This window comes from Schistocerca gregaria, chromosome 8 (genome assembly GCF_023897955.1).
Source record: "Schistocerca gregaria isolate iqSchGreg1 chromosome 8, iqSchGreg1.2, whole genome shotgun sequence".
In the NCBI taxonomy this organism is placed as follows: domain Eukaryota; kingdom Metazoa; phylum Arthropoda; class Insecta; order Orthoptera; family Acrididae; genus Schistocerca; species Schistocerca gregaria.
In genome coordinates this window covers 200,019,266-200,041,491 of record NC_064927.1, presented here as the reverse complement: position 1 = coordinate 200,041,491, position 22,226 = coordinate 200,019,266, and the positions used below count along the sequence as shown (strand labels likewise).

Genomic DNA, 22,226 nt, shown 5'->3' with positions numbered 1-22,226 from the left:
ACTGATCGCAGCACTGCACGTTGCAAATCGCGCGCGATATAGTGCCGAATCTGTCGCCTCCAGAAGCTGTGACAGCTACTGGTGGCTCGGTTGCATACAGTGCGTCGCCTAGTCTATTTAGTAACAACTTCGTAGATGAGGCAGGGGCCGTACCTGGCCCTTTAACATAGACGGAAGTGTGGTGGTCGAAGTGTGCAGGGATAGCCCTGCATGCAGTACAGTACTGATAATCCATTCAAAACAGCAACATTGTTGACAACAGTAGCCAACTACTGAATTCTTCGCCAGCTTGGCCGCGCCTCATTTGTCATTTCTGGTCCCTCCGGCACTGTCAAGCGACACTGGAACGAGATTCGTTGGTGCCGCCCTCGGTTTTCTGCCGCTGGTTTGTTTCCGTCAGAATTGGAGGCTTCGCGGCTTCCTCTGCCATGGCCCACGACGCCACCGACGGCGCCTCACAGCGGGCGCGACGTCGCCGCCGCCGCCGCCGCCGCGTTCCTCCGCGGTGCCAGAACCGATGGACGCTGAGGCTGCCGTCAAGCCGCCGCCGCCGCCGCCGTCGCCCATGGAGGTCGTTGCTCCGCCCCCTCATCTGAGCACACCCAGTAGCGGTGCGCGGCCTGCGCATGTTTTCCACGGGGCGTTTTTCTCACCCCCTCGCGAGCAGTTCGGGGTCGCGGTGGACAGCACGCCCCGGCAGCTGTCCATTCCCTCAGCTGCCCCGCCGCTGGGTCCTTCCACCCGCCGCCAAAAACGATACTCAACGACGGCGCGTCGTTTCAGGGAGGAGGGGTGTGGTATCGATAGCAACGATGCCACGGAATAGTTTCTCGATCTGGCACTACGAGACACAGACGACAGCGCCCTCCAGCCGGTACTATCGAGGTTTGCAAGCTCATCGATTGCTTCAGCCCATTACATCAGGTGCAGCCAGCGAGGAATTTTCGCTTCAGCTTTGCTTGCTCTAAGACTTCGCATCAGTACAAACTTACGTATTATTTCTTAGACCAGTAAACCACCTTTACTCACTGCAACACTGACGTAATTTTCCTGCTCCTATTACCCCCGCGCCACCTCACAGGCGGGATACAAAAAATAATATTGAAATACATCCTACTTGACTAGCCCGCCCCACGTGACACCTGCCTCTTCATGAATCCACTGATGCCACTCCTCTCTTCATCCCGCCGCTTCCGCAGCTGCCCCATACTCTCTCTTCCTTTTCCATCCTCTCTGACCTTTCCTTCGGCAGGTGCCACCTGGCAGTTTTATTCTTCCTCGTGTGTGCTCCAAGTGGGTTTTAAGTGCGTTGTTCCGAAGTCTTTTTAATACTGTGGCCGACCTTTAAGCTGTGCATGTGCATTCAGTGTCTTCTCTGTGTTTTAAGAATCGCCAACTGTGTTTTTTTTTTAATTCTCTGGTGACTTTTTTAACTTTCCCCCATGAACGTCTCCATGTTCGTGTATTTTTACCTCCATTTTCTCCCCTTACTCTGTTTTATGCTCCCCTTTTGTATCGCCTTATGTATGTATCATTTTATTCTTGTTTTAGTTGTCGTGTCACTCTGCTGAAGAGCGGCAGATTGTGTTGCTGACAGCCGCCCCTGCCCATATGGGGCAGGCGAATGAAATCACAATAAGGAAAAGGAAAAGAAATACTTGACTAGAAGAAGGGATCCGTTTGTAGGACATGGTCTGAGGCATCGAGGGATCACAAATTTAGTATCGGAGGGCAACATGGAGGGTAAAAATCGTAGAGGGAGATGAATACACTAAGCAGTTTCGGAAGGATGTAGGCTGCGGTAGGTACTGGGAGGTGAAGAAGCTTGCACAGGATAGAGTAGCTTGGAGAGCTGCATCAAACCAGTCTCAGGACTGAAGACCACAACAACAACAACATCCTACCCACCTACATTAAACTTATTCTCATGACTGAAAATCACTTTACAACATTCTTAAGTCCACGACATACGATTCTGAGCAAACTGCTATCTATCCTGTTTCTGTTTGGGTGTTAGAGCAGGTTTCTGCTGTCTCTCTTGAATGCGATGTGTTTTTCATGTGGCAAAATTTGTCATACAGAGTGGCCGTTACTGGCAAGTGTAAATCAGCAACAACTTGAGTAGAATAATTTAATGTGAATCTTCCTCTAACAAATGTAACACGTCGATGCCTCAGATAATCTTCTACTTTGCCGATATTTTCCGTTCTGTCCATATAGTGCGACCAGTCTAATGAAATTATCAGTACTTGCAAATTTCAGCTTCTTTGCGATTTGATGATTAGAGAGTCCCATTTCTTTGCACGCAACCATTTTTGCTTTTTCGTCATATAATAACAGTTTTACACGTAGTTCTGTCAATAGTTCCACAACACGTTCTGTCTCTGGTGGTGTCACGTACACACTAACACCGTATAGATTTGAATATACTTACACTGAGTAACACCCTCTACCACGTGTATCGTTGATGTCTTGTTATTTGCTGGACTACTGACATCAAATGCGATACCGTTTCACTGCATATGTCCGTCTACTGTATCTCATACTGTTGTATATAAACTGTGCACTATTATTCACACTGACAATGTTAATTTTCCTAGAAATATCCATGCCATTATACTGATTCCCAGTATTTCATAAAACTTTGTGGCTTATGCCATTGTATCCTATTGTTTTTAACTATCTACACACAGGCATTGATTTAGCTGGACTGCTGGCAGCACTTTGGAACTCATTCTCATTTCATACGACTTTTTTACATCCTCCATCCACACTGCTCGACAGTCCACCCCGTCTCTACAAGAGATCTACCTCATCTTGCTTTATCTGCGGTTGTTCCATCATCTTTTCAGTTTGCAGTCACACCAGCAACAGTCGACATGGGTAGCTTTAGATGGGTTCGTGAAGTATTTGCATATCCAATGTGAAGTCGACATTCTAAGTTACTTAGCTCTTCTGAGTGACCCGTTCTGATGTTACTGCTTCAGCATTGACATCACAAGACTGTCAGCCTCCTCTTATACTTGTGGTTCTGTCTCCCGTGACGCATATTAAAAAAGATGGCTCTGAGCACTAAGGGACTTAACTTCTGAGGTCATCAGTCCCTTAGAACTTTAAACCTAACTAACCTAAGGACATCACACACAACCATGCTCGAGGCAGGATTCGAACCTGCGACAGTAGCGGTCGCGCGGTTCCAGACTGAAGCGCCTAGGACCGCTCGGCCACCCCGGCCGGCGACATATCTTTGGCAGTTCCACGTTACATAGGTGTATCCAGATACCCTTGATTAGACAGCGTACAAATTCACTTCTTTGCAGCGTGAAAGTATTTTCTCCAGTAGGGAGAGGCTAGTGCTACAAATTTCTTCTTATGCACGTGACAGAAAGTGAGTGCTGGCTCCTCTTCTACATTTATATGAAATGTACACAACATGTGACTGACATCAAGAACTATACTACCTAATCATCACATCTAAGTGGTGGTTTAATCATGTACCTCTGCAGTTGCAACGCAGAATGACGTCAGGCAACTGTACAGCCTGTAAAGTTCAAGAGAGCTGCTAGAAATAGCCTGTGGCTATTATAATTCCTCTCCAGGATTGCAGCTCTGGTGAGGGTAAGGGACCCCTTGAAGACAACGACAGCGAGCTGAAATAGTAACATAGTAAGAGCGAATTCAACCTATTTATAAAAAAATGCATATTCAATTCTTGCGTACCACGTTTCAGGGCATATGTGACATGATCAGTAGGTCATTATTTTATTTTATATTTTAACCAACATTTCGAACTTCAGACATGACAGTTTCACTATTTTGTGTCACACTTTGCATGTACTGTGCAAATTTATAGTTGCCTTTCACCTCACTCAGTGAAGTTGCAAGAAACAAACTTCATCTTTATATTCATCTTCATCCTCATCTCCATATCGCTTTTACTATCTACATATTTATCTTTATCTCATTAAATTTTTTATACCTACCTGATGCGTTAGTATTGACTTACTTGTAGATTTTATCGAGTTAGGGTTACTCGTCCATCAGATTGTAAAACAGAAAACAGGAAGGACAAAAATAGCCAAAATATATCCTTTGTACTATTACTGCGTTTGGTGAACTACCCGTGTTTGTCATTTTACTCCATCTTCAGTGTCGATTCCGCACCAGCAAGAAAGAAATAATTAGGACAAGTTTTTAATTTTTGGCATATCTACTGAATGAAAATCAACATTCTAACAATAGTAATGAATGAAAAACATGTAGGTAACACAAATCCAGGTTTTTTTGCCAATGTCCACCAGAAAAAGTTACTTTAAAGGATTTTTATACACCAAAGGATATTGGACACTATTTTAGACGGATGCGCACATTTATTACCTATTGCGGTTGAACTAACATGTGGTTACTGGCTTGTTCTGCCCTATGTTAAAGATGTATACATGAATTTATCTATTGTGGTCGTATTTCCATGTAAATTACATAATACAATAACCTCTTCATATCACGGAAACTTGTCTTACAAGCAACACCTTGAGTGTTAGGTCACAAAAGGCGAATGGTGTGTACGGCATCCGACACCCCAAACATTGCCTACCATTCAACCACATATTAACTGCTGATGGCAACAGGGGAGCGGGTGAGCACAGCATCAGGTCACCGAGCGTAGTTGAGCTGCTTAGTCGACGAGTAACTACAGCAGTGCTACAGGGCTAGCGGTTGTTATACAGAGCAGAGGAATGGCAGCCATAAACAAAGCACAAACCGAATACATCGACAGCAACAGTCGCCGAAGTTGATATTTCGCCAGAAAAGAACCCAGGAATATCGTAGAGAGAGGGAGAGAGAGAGAGCAGTAGCAGACGAGATATTGGCGTTTCTGCAAGAGGAATGTGTGATGTATACTCTCGACTGGGTGGACAATGCACATGAGCACAATGATGACGATATGTGCTTAACAAGTGAAAGAGGTACTGAAACAGGTGTCGAACCATGTAGTTCATCATCGTTGTCGGACAGGGAGCCGCAAATCCAGAGAAATGGAGTAAATGACAATCATTGTCCAAGGAACGGATACTAAAAATAATAATGTACATGGAAGATCACTAGGAGCGTAGTAAAAAGAAAACAATTATGAGTAAGTGTGAAGCAATATGACTCTGCATTGCATAAGAAAAATAACTGATATACAAGGAAAGGACTAGAATCACTTGTTACAAAAAAATGTGTTTGCACGTTTCAAGAATGCTCGATACTATTTAGTGATGTTCATAATAGTGACTACTATGTTATGCTCATCAAACTGCGTGCGACTTAGATCACAGTGATTTATAGGGAAGCAGTAGGTGGTTGCCAACTTCAAACACTGCTGTGGAATTGGGAGACGTAACATGGTGAAATTTCAAATATGGCGTCTATTTGACGATGCACACAATACTGCGGAATCGGCCTAAAAATTCATCCCATCATCCAGTAAGGAATTTGTTTTCAAATCCGATCAATCGGGATTTGAAGAGGAAATGCATATGAGAGGTACTCTGTAAATCAGAGGTACCAAGAGAGTTGTATCAACTAACATCAATGTTTAACGCATCCGTATACAATAATGACGACTGTTAATCCGGATGCAAACTGGCTGGAAGGCTCTTTATTGTGCTGCGAGATGTTGGAGGTGCTCTGCCCCCTACGATTGCTCGTCGTGTGCGTGATCTTGCAAGGGCAGAAGTGAATATTTAAGTCACAGCAAGCAGGAGTGGGAAGATAGGAGTAAGAGAACTACAACTATGGTATGAGCACTGCTTTTGGTCAATAACTGGTCAAAATAACATGCTTTCGCTGATTTCTTGTCTGTGTGTAAAAGTTATACACCTATACAGCAATTTATCCCTCCTGAACAGTGCGCGATATTGCAGTTCATACCACCTGGAACTACTGATCAAATTCAGCCTTTGCATGTTTGCTTTTTCCCTGCCTGTAAAACATATTATCGCACTGTCTGCAGTTAGGCATTAAAGGATAGCCAATTTTAGGATAAGCGCCACGACAGATTGTCTCACATTCAGTTGCGTGTCATCGCATTCCATCAGTTCTCATCACCCTGCTACACCAATACGATTCTATATGCATTCTTTAAGAGGGAATACCTAGCTGAACGTCCTGCATGGTTTCTAACCCCAAAGGAGATCGTGATGGTGATGGATCACCTTATTGCGCCCTTTTTCATTATGCTTTCATAGTGCAAGTTAATCGTTTGTTTTGAACATTTCTTGACTATCGACGATGCCCATTCTGAGAAGTGTAATACATACCTCCCACAGAAGGTTGATACCTGCACCTCCCGGTCACTAATTTTCTGTCTTCCTCCTGATGTACACGATGAGTCATTAGCAGTTAACATTTTTCCTGTCGTAATTTTTAAAATAGCACTTTGAAATGAGCCTTACTATGAACTGAACTTGCAACCTTGCACTCAAGTCAGTAACAGTGGCAACGCAATTTAAAGCAATCGATTCTCTTCAGCAATTCATGGCGATTACGGCTTCAACATCTGAAGAACTCACCAGGTGTCCCAGGCGCAGACGATGGTTGCATTGGCGACCATATCAGCGGGCACACCATCCGCCATTGCGTCTTCGTCCGACTGCGTGGTGTGCAGAATTCCCAGTGCACCCCCGGCCACCATCGCGCTGGGTCCATGCATGTTCCCCACCCAGAATGCCACTGGCTCCTTGTTCGTAGACATCACTGTAGGGACACACCAGTCTCAGCCTGCCTCACAAATGTGAACCACTAAGTGGGGAGAGCTCGATCGTGTGGTCGCCGAATGACGAGTTGAGTTGAATGAGGGGGGGATGGAATGTAACTCGGATTCGTTACTCACACTGATTTTCAGCTTTCCAGGATTCTTTTTCTAGGAGCACAAATGTACTGCCTGCCTATAATATTTCTAATTCAACTCTATTATTCACTTCTTTAAATTCTGTAGGATTGTATTGTATAATAATTTAAAAGCGTCATTTGCAGGACATATCCATCAGTCATTTGCCTTCAGCGTCTACTCCACTATTTTCTTTATTTTTATTTATTCGTGTTCTGCAGATCCGCTATACAAAAGAATTGCATGGATATGGAAAGAGTCACTATACAAATTAACTCAGTAGCCAACTTGAATATGCTAACAAATGTAAATTGCAATTGGTGTATAAGAAACAAAGTATATTAATAGTTACAGGATTGAGCATTTTCTGTGGTAAAACAGAAGTATAAAACGATAAAATAATAATTTACAATTTTCCATATTACAAACTATACATTAGAAGCAATTTGATAGTGTCAATTGCCTGAACACGAATTCCCATACTGGTGTGCGATGTATTAAGTTACAAAGTTACAATAGCAAATATTACAAGTAAATTATTACATCTAAGTTACAATGTAACATTAAAGAATTGATTAAGAGAGTAAAACGCTTTTTCCAGAAGATATTCCTTCAATTTACCTTTACATTTTGGCATTTCACTGGTAAGATTTTTTATGTCAGACGGGAATGCATTAAACACCTTTATGCTTGAGTAGTATACTCCCTTTTGTATCGGTTTTTTCTGTCAACCTGAAAGTCATGTTTTGTCCTTGTGTCATAGTCATGATAAGAAGTATTGGTTTTTTGCATGTGTAGGTTCTTAGCTAAAAAGCACATTAGGGATAAGATATATTGTAAGGTCATTGTAAATATTTTGTGTGTTTTAAAAAGATTTCTGCATGAATGATTACTGTTAGCCCCACTTATAATTCGAACTGCTCTTTCCTGAGTTAAAAATACTTTATTTGCCATTGGTTGATTACGTCAGAATATTAAGCCATAGGATAACAATGAATGTAAATAGCCAAAATAAGCAGCCTTAACCGCATCGCTATTATCAGTTGTCGCTAATAACACGTAGAGCATAAGATGCTGAACTGTCTTTTTCTCTTTCTATGCTCTTCGCTGTCTCTTTTGCTTTCGGTTGTACATGTACTTGGCCTTCAAGATGAACGGCTACTGCCTGATATCAACTCATGCTCGCTCCACTTCATATCGCTCTGCAGCGTTACCCCCAGATGTTTAATTGACTTGACTGTGACAAGAGGACGCTAGTAATACTGTAAGCGAACATTACAGATTTGTTATTCCAGCTCATCTGCACTAATTTCCATTTTTCCACAGTTAAGAGCTAGATGCCATTCATCACACCAACTAAAATTTTTGTCTAGCATCTTCCTACAGTGACTCTACTTCGACACCATACGGTACACCACAGAATCATGAGCAAATAACCGCAGATACCTGCCCACACTGGCCGCCAAATCATGAATACGAGGGCTATCCACAAAGTACATTACGTTTTCGTTTGTGTCCGTTAGGGGCGGGGCTAGAGCGGCCATCTTGGTGTCATGGCATTCGCCGCTCAGTCGGCATCCTGCTGTGCTAGTGAGACGTTCGTGCTGCTCTCCGCTGAGTTACTGTGGCAGTTTGAAATGTCAGCGTTAATTGAAAATGCCGCGAAGTGTGAAGTGTGTGCTGTAATAAGGTTTCTCACTGCAAAAACCTGTACACCGATAGCAATCTATCGGTAGCTTTGTGAAGTGTATGGGGACAACATAATCACTGAAAGTGGAGTGCGTCAATGGGTCATAAAATTTAAAAATGGCCGAACTAACGTTCACGGCGAAGAGCGAAGTGGAAGACCCAGCCTAGTGACTGCCGAACTTGTCGAAAACGTCGATGCCGCGGTCCGTGAAAACCGTAATTTCACAATAACGGAACGCTCTATGAGTTTTTCACAAATTTCACGAAGTTTGTTGCACGAAATAATTACCGAAAAGCTTGGTTACCACAAGTTTTGTGCAAGATGGATACCAAAAATCTTGACAAAGATTCACAAAAATCAGCGAATGGCTGCAGCGTTAACGTTTTTCGACGCTTACGAATAAGATGGCGACTCATTACCCGATCGCATCGTTACTGGTGACGAAACATGGGTTAAGCATGTGAACTGCGAGACAAAATTGCAGTCAATGCAGTAGGGGCACACAAATTCCCCCCAAAAACCCAAGAAATGCATGCAGACAATGTCGGCAAGGAAGGTGATCGCGACTGTCTATTGGGACAGAAAAGGTGTGATTTTTGTGGATTTCCTGGAAAGAGGCACTACAATAAACTCTCAAAGGTATTGCCAAACTCTGCACAACCTCAGAAGAGCAATACAAAACAAGCGCAGGGAAAAGTAGGGTTCAAAGATCTTGCTGATTCACGACAACGCCCAGGCTCACACGGCGATTGCCACTCGTGAAGTTCTCGAATCTTTTAAATGGGAGTTGTTACCTCATCCGCCGTACAGTCCCGACCTGGCAACGAGCGACTTCCACTTATTCTCAGCAATGAAGAAGTGGTTGGCTATGCAGCGTTTTGATGACGGCGCACAGCTTCAAGAAGAGGCAACCACGTGGTTGAAGGAGCAGGCGGTCGAATTTTACGACGAAGGAATTTCCAAGCTCGTCCATCGCTACGGTAAGTGCCTTAATTTAAATGGCAACTATGTAAGACAGTAGTATTTAAGTGTGGCTTTTATCTGTATATAATTTTAAAAAATTCCAATACTTTATTTATTTTTAATTCCAAAACGTTACCTACTTTGTGGATAGCCCTCGTACATATAGAAAACAACAGCGGGCCTATCACACTTCCCTGGGCCCTCCTGACGATATCCGTGCCTCTTATGAACGGGACACGTGTCAAATGTTTTCCGGGAATATTGAAATATGAAAACTTTCTGTTGTACTTCATCTATAGTTCGCAGCATATCATGCGAAAAACGGGTAAGCTGAGTTTCGCAAGAGCGATGCTTTCTAAAACAATGCTAATTCGTGAACACAAGCTTCTCAATCTGACAAAAATCTATCATATTCTAACTGAGAATATGTTCAAGGATTCTGGAACAAACAAAACTTAGTTATGTTGATCTGTAATTTTGCTGGTCCATTCTCTTTTGTTATATATTGGAGTCACCTGCGCCTTTTTCCGGTGTCTTGGGACTTTATGCTGGGCAAGAGATTCAAGATAAATGCAAGCTCGGAAAGGGACCAGTGATGTAGGGCATTCTTAGTATAACAGAACTGGGGTTCTCCGGACTTGGTAATCTTCCAGTTGTTTCTCTATGCTATGGATGCTTATTACAATGTCTTTCATACGGGAGCCTGTCCGATGGTCAAATGACAGTCTGCCTGTACGAATCTCCTATGTGAACGATTTCTTGAATGTGAAATTTAAAACTTCAGCTCTCGTTTCGCTGTCTTCAACTGCTACAGTAGACTGGTCAACAAGGGACTGAATGGAAGACGTAGAGAGTTTTAGGTTGGTTCGTTGATTCAGGGGTGGGAACTAAACAGCGAGGTCATCGGTCCCATCGGATTAGGAAAGGATGGGGAAGGAATTCGGCCATTTGAAAGGAACCATTCCGGCATTTGCCTGAAGCGATTTAGGGAAATCCCAGGAAACTCAAACCAGGATGGCCGGACGTGGGTTTGAGCCGTCGTCCTCCCGAATATGAGTCCATTAGACCCTCTTAGAGACTTTACATAGGAACTGAATTTTGTCGCGTTCTCTGGCAGATATTTTGCCAAGATGTGACGTGACAGTTGTGTATGCTTCACTCATAGATCTTTTCACAGACGCATGAATAACTACTAACCTTCACATGTCGTCATTTGTGCGTTCTCTTTTGAACCGAGAGTGCAACAGCCTCTGCTTCCTCAGCATCTTCCAGATTTGTTATGAAACCATAGACGATCTTTTCCATCTTTTATCCACTTACTAGGTATATAACTCTCTGGACCCTGATTTAAAATCTGCTTAAACTTTTCCCATAATTCCTCTGCGTCCATATTAGTGAAATTAAGTGATGTAAATTCACTGCCTAAGTGAGATGCTAACAACTCCTTATCTGCTCTATCTAGCAGAAACACTCTCGTAGCTTTCTTGATTGATTTATTAACTTAAGTTACCATAATTGCTATAGTGACATGATGATCGCTAAGACCCGTTCGTGTACCGACACTGCTGGCTGCCGAGCTAGCTACTCAAGAAAGTTTTCAGAAAACGTGTTCAAAAGTGTTTCGAAATGAATCCATAGAAATACCAGTCTCTACTCGGTAGGTTAAAATCGCCTCCAACTACACTCCTGGAAATTGAAATAAGAACACCGTGAATTCATTGTCCCAGGAAGGGGAAACTTTATTGACACATTCTTGGGGTCAGATACATCACATGATCACACTGACAGAACCACAGGCACATAGACACAGGCAACAGAGCATGTACAATGTCGGCACTAGTACAGTGTATATCCACCTTTCGCAGAAATGCAGGCTGCTATTCTCCCATGGAGACGATCGTAGAGATCCTGGATGTACTCCTGTGGAACGGCTTGCCATGCCATTTCCACCTGGCGCCTCAGTTGGACCAGCGTTCATGCTGGACGTGCAGACCGCGTGAGACGACGCTTCATCCATTCCCAAACATGCTCAATGGGGGACAGATCCGAAGATCTTGCTGGCCAGGGTAGTTCACTTACACCTTCTAGAGCACGTTGGGTGGCACGGGATACATGTGGATGTGCATTGTCCTGTTGGAACAGCAAGTTCCCTTGCCGACCTAGGAATGGTAGAACGATGGGTTCGATGACGGTTTGGATGTACTGTGCACTATTCAGTGTCCCCTCGACAATCACCAGAGGTGTACGGCCAGTGTAGGAGATCGCTCCCCACACCATGATGCCGGGTGTTGGCCCTGTGTGCCTCGGTTGTATGCAGTCCTGATTGTGGCGCTCACCTGCACGGCGCCAAACACGCATACGACCATCATTGGCACCAAGGCAGAAGCGACTCTCATCGCTGAAGACGACACGTCTCCATTCGTCCCTCCATTCACGCCTGTCGTGACACCACTGGAGGCGGGCTGCACGATGTTGGGGCGTGAGCGGAAGACGGCCTAACGGTGTGCGGGACCGTAGCCCAGCTTCATGGAGACGGTTGCGAATTGTCCTCGCCGATACCCCAGGAGCAACAGTGTCCCTAATTTGCTGGGAAGTGGCGGTGCGGTCCCCTACGGCACTGCGTAGGATCCTACAGTCTTGGCGTGCATCCGTGCGTTGCTGCGGTCCGGTCCCAGGTCGACGGGCACGTGCACCTTCCGCCGACCACTGGCGACAACATCGATGTACTGTGGAGACCTCACGCCCCACGTGTTGAGCAATTCGGCGGTACGTCCACCCGGCCTCCCGCATGCCCACTATATGCCCTCGCTCAAAGTCCGTCAACTGCACATACGGTTCACGTCCACGCTGTCGCGGCATGCTACCAGTGTTAAAGACTGCGATGGAGCTCCGTATTCCACGGCAAACTGGCTGACACTGACGGCGGCGGTGCACAAATGCTGTGCAGCTAGCGCCATTCGACGGCCAACACCGCGGTTCCTGGTGTGTCCGCTGTGCCGTGCGTGTGATCATTGCTTGTACAGCCATCTCGCAGTGTCCGGAGCAAGTATGGTGGGTCTGACACGCCGGTGTCAATGTGTTCTTTTTTCCATTTCCAGGAGTGTAGAATTACATGATCTGTGTATTTCAGCGATACTGACTGCAGACTTTCTTTGAATGACTCTAGAATTGTCACAGAAGAGTTGGGTAACCGATACAAACGTACATCAATTAACTTGGTTTCCCCTACACCAGTTATACGAGACCAGATAACTTCACTGTCACACTGGACTTCGACCTCAGTGGAGACAATATTTTTGTCACATACGTTCCTCGGCTCGATAAATATCTCAGAGCTTTCTATTTTGTGTTTCAGCACGGTCCCAAGAATAATCTGAGAGCGAGAACTTTCCGGAGGGCAGTAAATTCGGTACTTTACTACGAAAATTTCGACAGTTATTGATAAAATTTTGACAAAGTGCCTTTACTCTGTACGCGGTCTACATCTACCTCTACATGGATACTCTGCTAATCACATTTAAGTGCCTGGCAGAGAGTTCATTGAACCACTTGCACAATTCTGTTTTTCCAATCTCGTAAGAAAGAACATCTATATCTTTCACTGCGGTCTCTGATTTTTCCTTATTTTATCATGGTGATCGTTTCTCCCTATGTTGCTCGGCGTCAACAAAATATTTTCGCATTTGGAGGAGAAAGTTGGTGGTCGGAACTTCGAGAGAAGATTCCTCCATAACGAAAAAATTCTACCATCATCAGTTATTTTGCTCCCCAAATACCAAAACTCCTTTACTACTTTAAGTGTCTCATTTCCTAATCTAATTCCCTCAGCATCATCCGACTTAATTCGACTACATTCCATTATCCTCGTTTTGCTTTTGTTGATGTTCATCTTATATCTTCCTTTCAAGGCACTGTCCATTCCGTTCAGCTTTTCCAGGTCCTTTGCTGTCTCTGACAGAATTACAATGTCATCGGCGAACCTCGAAGTTTTTATTTCTTCTCCATGGATTTTAATACCTACTCCAAATTTTTCTTTTGTTTCCTTTACTGCTTGCTCAATATACAGATTGAATAACATCGGGGAGAGGTTACAACCCTTTCTCACTCCCTTCCCAACCACTGCTTCCCTTTCATGTCCTTAGACTCTTATAACTGCCGTCTGGTTTCTGTACAAGTTGTACAGTCTTACAACGCAGAAAAAGTCGGTGTGTTCATGACGTATGGAGAATGCAGGAAGAATGTAGTTGATTCTTGTACGGTGCATGCGACCAGATATCACAATTTACGTCAACCATCTCGGCAATAGTGGCAGAAGTAAAGCTGTGAGGACGTGGCGTCAGTCGTGCTTGGGTAGTTCAGTTGGTAGAGCACTTGCCCGCGAAAGGCAAAGGTTGCGAGTTCGGGTCTCGGTCCGGCACACAGTTTTAATCTGCCAGGAAGTTTCATATCAGCGCACACTCCGCTGCAGAGTGAAAATCTCATTTTGGATCTCGGCAATTACGAGCTGTGGACTGAGCGTTGGAAGTCTCCTACCTCTGTAGCCGTCCATAGTTGCAAAAATATTGCCAGTGCACACATTTTGTACACGTACTCATCTTTCAATTATGTCCCGTAAATGTTCAATGGGATTCATGTCGGGCGATCTGCGTGGCCAGATCATTCACTCGAACTGTACAAAACTTTCTTCAAACCAGTCGCGACCAGTTGCGGCCTGGGGACATGCCCCACAGACATCCATAAAAATTTCATCGTTGTTTGGTTGAAAATGGTGTCCAAGTAGCCGAACACAACCATTTCCAGTCAATGATCAATTCAATTGTACCACGGGACTCAATCCATTCCATGTTGACACAGCCCACATCATTATGGAGCTACCACTAGGTTGCATACTACCTTGTTAACAACTTGGGTCCATGGCTTCGCCGGGTCAGCGCCACACTCGAACCTTACCGTCAGCTCTTGTCAACCGAAATCGGAACTCTTCTGACAAGACCACAGTTTACCAGTCGTCTACGGTCCAACCGAGTTCGTCACGAGCCCAGGAGAGGCGCTGCAGGCTGTGTCATGTCGTTAGCAAAAGCACTCGCGTCAGTCGTGTGTTGGCATAGTCTATTAACGCCAAATTTGGCCGCACTGTCTTATCGGGTATGTTCGTCGTACATACCACATTGATTTCCGCAACCATTTCGAGCAATGTTGCTTGTCTGTCAGCACTGACAACTCAACGCAAACACCACCGCTGTCGGTCGTTAACTGAAGGCCGTCGGCCACTGCGTTGTCCGTTGTGAGAGGTAATAACTGGAATGCGGAATTCTCTGCACACTCTTGGCGCTATGGATCACAGGATATTGGGCTCCGTAATGACGTAATGATTATCGAAATGGAATGTTCCATGCGTACCTCATTCCACGTTCTAAGTATGTTAACTCCTGTCGTGATGCCACAATCATGTCGGAAACCTTGAGTGCAAATGACAGCTCCGCCAATGGGCTGCCCTTTAATACCTTGTGGACTGCCGTTTGTATAAGCGCGTATCGCTATCCCATGGTTTTTATATTTGTTCTGCGGACGTCACCACGAAAGTTTGGTCCCCACGTGTAGATGGGCTGGACTAAAATGTGGAAACCATGCTAGGAACAGACGCTTGAACATACTGTAGTACCAGACAAGTGTCAGTCGTGGTCACAAGAGTGGTTCGCGTAGTTGTGAGTACGTTATATCGATGATGCTTGGTGTGTGGAGCGCTCAACTGCGCGGTCATCAGCGCCCGTACAAAGTCCCAGTTTTTACACAGTCCAATATTTTTACACAACTCAATCTAACCACTGTCACGATGACGGAAAGTGCTATTGAAAAGAGATTTCAGATCGATTCCGTATTTCTGGATTTCCGGAAGGCTTTTGACACTGTACCACACAAGCGGCTTGCAGTGAAATTGCGTGCTTATGGAATATCGTCTCAGTTATGTGACTAGGTTTGTGACTTCCTGTCAGAGAGGTCGTAGTTCGTGGTAATTGACGGAAAGTCATCGAGTAAAACAGAAGTGATTTCAAGCGTTCCCCAAGGTAGTGTTATAGGCCCTTTGCTGTTCCTTATCTATATAAACGATTTTGGAGACAGTCTGAGCAGCCGTCTTAGGTTGTTTGCAGATGACGCTGACGTTTCTCGACTAGTAAAGTCATCCGTAGATCAAAACAAATTGCAAAACGATTTAGAAAAGATATCTGAATGGTGCGAAAAGAGGCAGTCGACCCTAAATAACGACAAGTGTGAGGTCATCCACATGAGTGCTAAAAGGAACTCAAACTTCTGTTACACGATAAATCAGTCTAATCTAAAAGCCGTACGTTCAACTAAATACCTAGGTATAACAATTACGAACAACTTAAATTGCAAGGAACACATAGAAAATGTGGTGGGGAAGACTAACCAAAGACTGCGTTTTATTGGCAGGACATTTAGAAAATGTAATAGATCTACTAAGGAGACTGCCTACACTACACTTATCCGTCCTCTTTTAGAATACTGCTGCGCGGTGTGGGATCCTTACCAGGTAGGACTGACGGAGTACATCGAAAAAGTTCAAAGAAGGGCAGCGCGTTTTGTATTATCGCGAAATATGGGAGAGAGTGTCAAAGAAATGATACAGAATTTGGGCTGGAAAACATTAAAGGAAAGGCGTTTTTCGTTGCAACGGAAACTTCTCACGAAATTCCAATCACCAACCTTCTCCTCCGAATGCGAAAATATTTTGTTGACACCGACCTACACAGGGTGAAACGATCACCACGATAAAATAAGGGAAATCAGAGCTCGTACGGAAAGATACAGCTGTTCGTTCTTTCCGCGCGCTGTACAAGATTGGAATAATAGAGAATTGTGAAAGTGGTTCGATGAACCCTCTGCCAGACACTTAAATGTGATTTGCAGAGTATCCATGTAGATGTAGACAACACAAATACCCAGTCCCCGGGCAGAGAAAATCCCCAACCCGGATTTTGTCAGAGGTAAGTCAATTCGAAACTGGGCAAATTGTTGGTGCTCCTATTGTCTTTGTTTCCGTAACCAAGATAGCAGAAGTGTCTGGTGTTTGAAGAAGAGCCGTGTCGAGGATTTAAACCGTATACAGGGAATGCGGAAAAATATCATTCGAAAAGCCACTACTGGGACGAAAATGTGTGTTAAGTGATCGTAACGGACAGTCATTGACGCGGGATGTGACGAAAAATCGCTATTAATAATTCATTTCTTAATCGCTATTAATACTTCATTGCTTTTTCCAAATATGCGCCTTAAGGCGCTTCGGGTACAGCCATTACCAGAATTTGTCAGATAAACAGAACAAATGAGAAGTAACATTTTTAAGAGAAACACAACAACACATTGCATGAAACGAAATGTAGACATACGACATTTAAAATCTCAAAACATAGTATCTCGTCAATTTATACATATGCTTATACCATCGACTATTGCTGTATAGCGTGGCAGCCTATCAGAAATAACAATCTGTGGTCGTTAGATGGCGTTAAATACAATCGGACTTGTCAACTCAAAATCAAATTGACGTCTACAAATAAAGCATACAGTCATTTCAAAAAGTTATGCATAAACGTAATGTACTGGAGCTGTCACGCTGAATTTGAAAGTACCGTCTACAGATTGAACTTACAGTCATCTCACAAAAAATAGCGAACTGTTATTTCGTTAAAAGTATTCTGTACAAAACAAATGGATAATTGTGAAACACAATTCAAGGTGTTGTTGTTGTTGTTGTGGTCTTCAGTCCAGAGACTGGTTTGATGTAGCTCTCCATGCTACTCTATCCTGTTCAAGCTTCTTTATCTCCCAGTACCTACTGCAACCTACATCCTTCTGAATCTGCTTAGTGTATTCATCTCTTGGTCTCCCTCTACGATTTTTACCCTCCAAGCTTCCCTCCAATACTAAACTGGTGATCCCTTGATGCCTCAGAACATGTTCTAACAACCGATCCCTTCTTCTAGCCAGGTTGTGCCACAAATTTTTCCTCTCGCCAATTCTACTCAGTACCTACCCAGGGCTATGCGTGAAGCGTTCAGTGAATTCGAAAGTAAAATTCTTTGTACCGACTTGACAGAAATTCCTAGGAAGTTCTGGTCTTATGTTTAATCAGTAAGTGGATTGAAGCAGCATATCCAGACACTCTGCGATGATAATGGCATTGAAAGTGAGTAGGACACGCGTTAAGTTGAAATACTAAACACCTTTTTCCAGAGCTGTTTCACAGAGGAAAACCACACTACAGTTCCTTCTCTAAATCCTCGCATGAACGAAAAAATTGCTGACATCGAAATAAGTGTCCAAGAAATAGACGGGAGACCAATTCGATTCTACACAGAGTACGCGAAAGATCTTGCCCCCCTTCTAACAGCCGTGTACCTCAAGTCTCTAGAGGAACGGAAGGTTCCAAATGATTGGAAAAGAACACAGGTAGTTCCAGTTTTCCAGAAGGGTCGTCCAGCAGATGCGCAAAATTATAGGCCTTTATCTCTGACATCGATCTGTTGTAGAATTTTAGAACATGTTTTTTGCTCGTGTATCGTCTCATTTCTGGAAACCCAGAATCTACTCTGTAGGAATCAACATGGATTCCGGAAACAGCGATCGTGTGAGACCCAACTCGCTTTATTTGTTCATGAGACACAGAAAATATTTGATACAGGCTCCCACGTAGATGCTATTTTCCTTGACTTCCAGCAGGCGTTCGATACAGTTCCGCAATGTCGCCTGATAAATAAAGTGCCTACGGAATATCAGACCAGCTGTGTGGCTAGATTGAAGAGTTTTTAGGAAACAGAACACAGCTTGTTGTTCTCAATGGAGAGACGTCTACAGACGTTAAATTAACCTCTGGCGTGCCACAGGGGAGTGTTATGGGACCATTGCTTTTCACAATATATATAAATGACCTAGTAGATAGTGTCGGAAGTTCCAGGCAGCTTTTCGCGGATAATACTGTATTATACGGAGAAGTTGGAACATTAGAAAATTGCAGCGAAATGCAGGAAGGTCTGCAGCCGATAGGCACTTGGTGCACGAAGCGGCAACTGACCCTTAACATAGACAAATGTAATGTATTGTGAACACATAGAAATAAGGATCCTTTATTGTGTGATTATATGATAGTTGAACAAACGCTGGTAGCAGTTACTTCTGTAAAATATCTGGGAGTATGCGTACGGAACGATTTGAAGTGGAATGGCCATATAAAATTAATTGTTGGTAAGGCGGGTGCCAGTTTGAGATGCAGTGGGAGAGTCCTTAGAAAATGTAGTCCATCAACAAAGAAGGTGGCTTACAAAACATTCGTTCGATCTATACTTGAGTATTGCTCATCAGTGTGGGATCCGTACCAGGTCGGGTTGACAGACGAGATAGAGAGGATCCAAAGAAGAGCGGCGCGTTTCGTCACAGGGTTATTTGGTAAGCGTGATAGTGTTACGGAGATATTTAGCAAACTCAAGTGGCAGACTCTGCAAGAGAGGCGACCTGCATCGCGGTGTAGCTTGCTGGGGGTTTCGAGAGAGTGCGTTTCTGGATGAGGTATCGAATATATTGCTTCCCTCTACTTATACCCCCCGTTGAGATCACGAATGTAAAATTAGAGAGATCTACTGTACTTCTTTCTCTTCCCCTTGGAGCTATGGGACATTCTGTTACGGAAATAATTAGGGAACTCAGTATTCCGAGAACCACAGTGTCAAGAGTGTGCCGAAAATATCACATTTCAGGCGTTACCTCTCACCACGGAAAACCCAGTAGCCAACAGCCTTCACTTTCGACCGAGGGCGGTCTAGAGTTGTTAGTGCTAACGGGCAAGGAATACTGTGTGAAATAACAGCGGATATCAATGTGAGATGTGCGACGAACTTATTTTGAACAGTGTTGCGCAATTTGACGTTAATGGTCTGTGGCAGCACACGACCTATGCGAGTGCCTTTTCTAACAGAACGGTATCACCTGCGACTCCTCTCCTGGGCTCGTGAGCATATCGGTTCCACTCCAGACAACTGGAAAACCGCGACGTGCTGAAATGAGTCCTGATTTGAGCTGTAAAGGGCTGATGGGAGGATTCGAATGTGGCGCGCACTCCATTAAGCCATGTACCCAGTTTGTCAATAACGCACTGTGCACGCTGTTCGTCGCTTCGTGATGATGCGGGCTGCGTTTACACGCAATGAGCTGGGTCCTTTGATCCAACTGAACCGGTCAGAGATTGAAAATAGCTATATGTGGCTACCTGGAGCCCATTTGCGCCATTCATGGACTTCATGTTCCCAAACAATGATGCTCCATATCACCAGGCCACAATAATTTGCAACTGGTCTGAAGAACATCCTGGACAATTCGAGCGAATTATTTGGCCACTCAAGTCGCCCGATGTGAATCGCATCTCAGTGTTATGGGACATAGGCCAGAGGTCAGTTCGTACACAAAATCCTGCACCGGCAGCACCTTAGCTATAAAAGCAGCTTAGCTCAATATTTCTACAGGGAACTTCCAGCGGCTTGTTGGGTCCATGAAAGTCGATGTGCTGCAATTCGCGGGCAAAAGGAGGTTCGACACGATATTAGGAGGTATGCCGTGACTTTTTTCACCTCACCACTTTAATATTCTAGGGGTTAAAATTGCTATATTGCAACTTATTTTTGTTTTCGTGAGTTGATTACGGAAATAACGACATTGTCAATAAAATACTGGGTGATCAAAAAGTCAGTATAAATTTGAAAACTGAATAAATCACTGAATAATGTAGATAGAGAGGTAGAAATTGACACACATGCTTGGAATGACATGGGGTTTTATTAGAACCAAAAAAAAAAAAAATACAAAAGTTCAAAAAATGTCCGACAGATGGCGCTTCACCTGATCAGAACAGCAATAATTAGCATAACAAAGTAAGACAGAGCAAAGATGATGTTCTTTACAGGAAATGCTCAATATGTCCACCATCATTCCTCAACAATAGTTGTAGTCGAGGAATAATGTTGTGAACAGCACTGTAAAACATGTCCGGAGTTATAGTGAGGCATTGGCGTCGGATGTTGTCTTTCATCGTCCCTAAAGATGTCGGTCGATCACGATACACTTGCGACTTCAGGTAACCCCAAAGCCAATAATTACACTGATTGAGGTTTGGGGACCCTGGAGACCAAGTATGACGAAAGTGGCGGCTGAGCACACGATCATCATCAAACGCACGCGCAAGAGATCTTTCATGCGTCTAGCATTATGGGGTGGAGCGCCATCCTGCATAAACATCGTACGGTCGAGCAGGTGTATCGTGATCGAACGACAAGAGCCAGGGTGGGGATGATGCAATTCTGTAACATATCGGCGTACCTCTCACCCGTCACGGTAGCAGTTACAAAACCAGAATCAGGCATTTCCACGAAGAAAAAAGGCCCGATAACGGTAGATGTGGTAAATCCAACCCATACGTTGACTTTTTCGTCCTGTAATGGAGTTTCCACGACAGTTCTAGGATTTTCGGTAGCCCGGATTTTGCAGTTGTGGGCGTTGACAGACCCTCGGAGGGTGAAATGAGCTTCGTTGGTCCACAACACGTTACTCAACCAATCGTCATCTTCAACCATCTTTTGAAACGCCCATACCGCAAATGCCCTCCGCTTCACTAAATCACCAGGTAACAGTTCATGATGCCGATGGATTTTGTACGGATAGCATCGGAGGGTACGACTCAGTGCCAACCAAACAGTAGTGTATGGAATGCCGGTGCAACGTGCGACTGCACGAGCGCTGACTTCCCCGTGCATAGACGAACCCGCTACAGTCTCCATTTCTTCCCGAACTGTCTCAGCAGCATTACGCCTTGTGCTCGGTCGGCCACTACGGGGTCTATCGTCTAAACAACCCGTGGCTTCGAACTTCGAAATCATTCTCGCCACAGCTGCATTTGTCGACGGACCTGTACCCGTTCGTAACGCTGAACTAGCACATTCCCCATTGTGATATTACAGCTTCACTAAAAGCGCCTTTTCAGGTATCGTCAACATGCTGCGATTGCTGGCGCATCTGATTCTTTCATTACAGCTCCTTTTATACACGATTAGTATGCGCAGTCACTGACGTTTTGCTGTCCAGCACCATCTGTCGGACAATTTGTGAACTTTTTTTTCCTTCTTCTAATAAAACCCCATGTCATTCCAAGAATGTGTGTCAATTTGTACCTCTCTATCTAGATTATTCCGTGATTTACTCAGTTTTCAAATTTATACTGACTTTTTGATCACGCGGTACTTTACAAGGGTATTAACTCGTTAACATAGAAAGAGCTGTCGGCTTCGGTCTCGTCGCCGTCTCTGGGCTGTCGTGGTTAGTTGTGGAGCTGGGGCTGCAGATGTGGCCACGCTTGCGACTGCCAGCGGATAGCGCACACTCGGTGGCTGCAGGCGAGCGACATCCTGGGGTCAGCCCGTCCCACTACGACTCTTGGACAATATCAAAGTAACTAAATATGTCTGAAATAATGTTGTTCATTAAGAAGAGGCTGTGGTTTCCTTTCGCAGTGAATAAAGATCTTTTTTTTCTTCTAATTCGAGTGCTTATTATGCCAAGACTAACAGATTTTGTGTTGGTCAAATGGGCAGGAACCTTGTGGTTGGATGTAGAGAGCACCTACGTGATCAGAACAAC

At 44.3% G+C, this 22,226-nt stretch overlaps 1 protein-coding gene across 2 annotated transcripts in view; it reads right to left on the bottom strand.

Moving 5' to 3' along the window:
* The window catches only part of LOC126284541 (putative fatty acyl-CoA reductase CG5065), a 133,106-nt gene that overhangs the window by 58,627 nt on the left and 52,253 nt on the right, over positions 1–22,226 (bottom strand). For both annotated transcript variants that reach the window (XM_049983543.1, XM_049983542.1), the window contains exon 6: positions 6,558–6,741. In XM_049983543.1, coding sequence (XP_049839500.1) covers positions 6,558–6,741 — 184 coding nt within the window. The remainder of the gene's footprint in view (positions 1–6,557; positions 6,742–22,226) is intronic.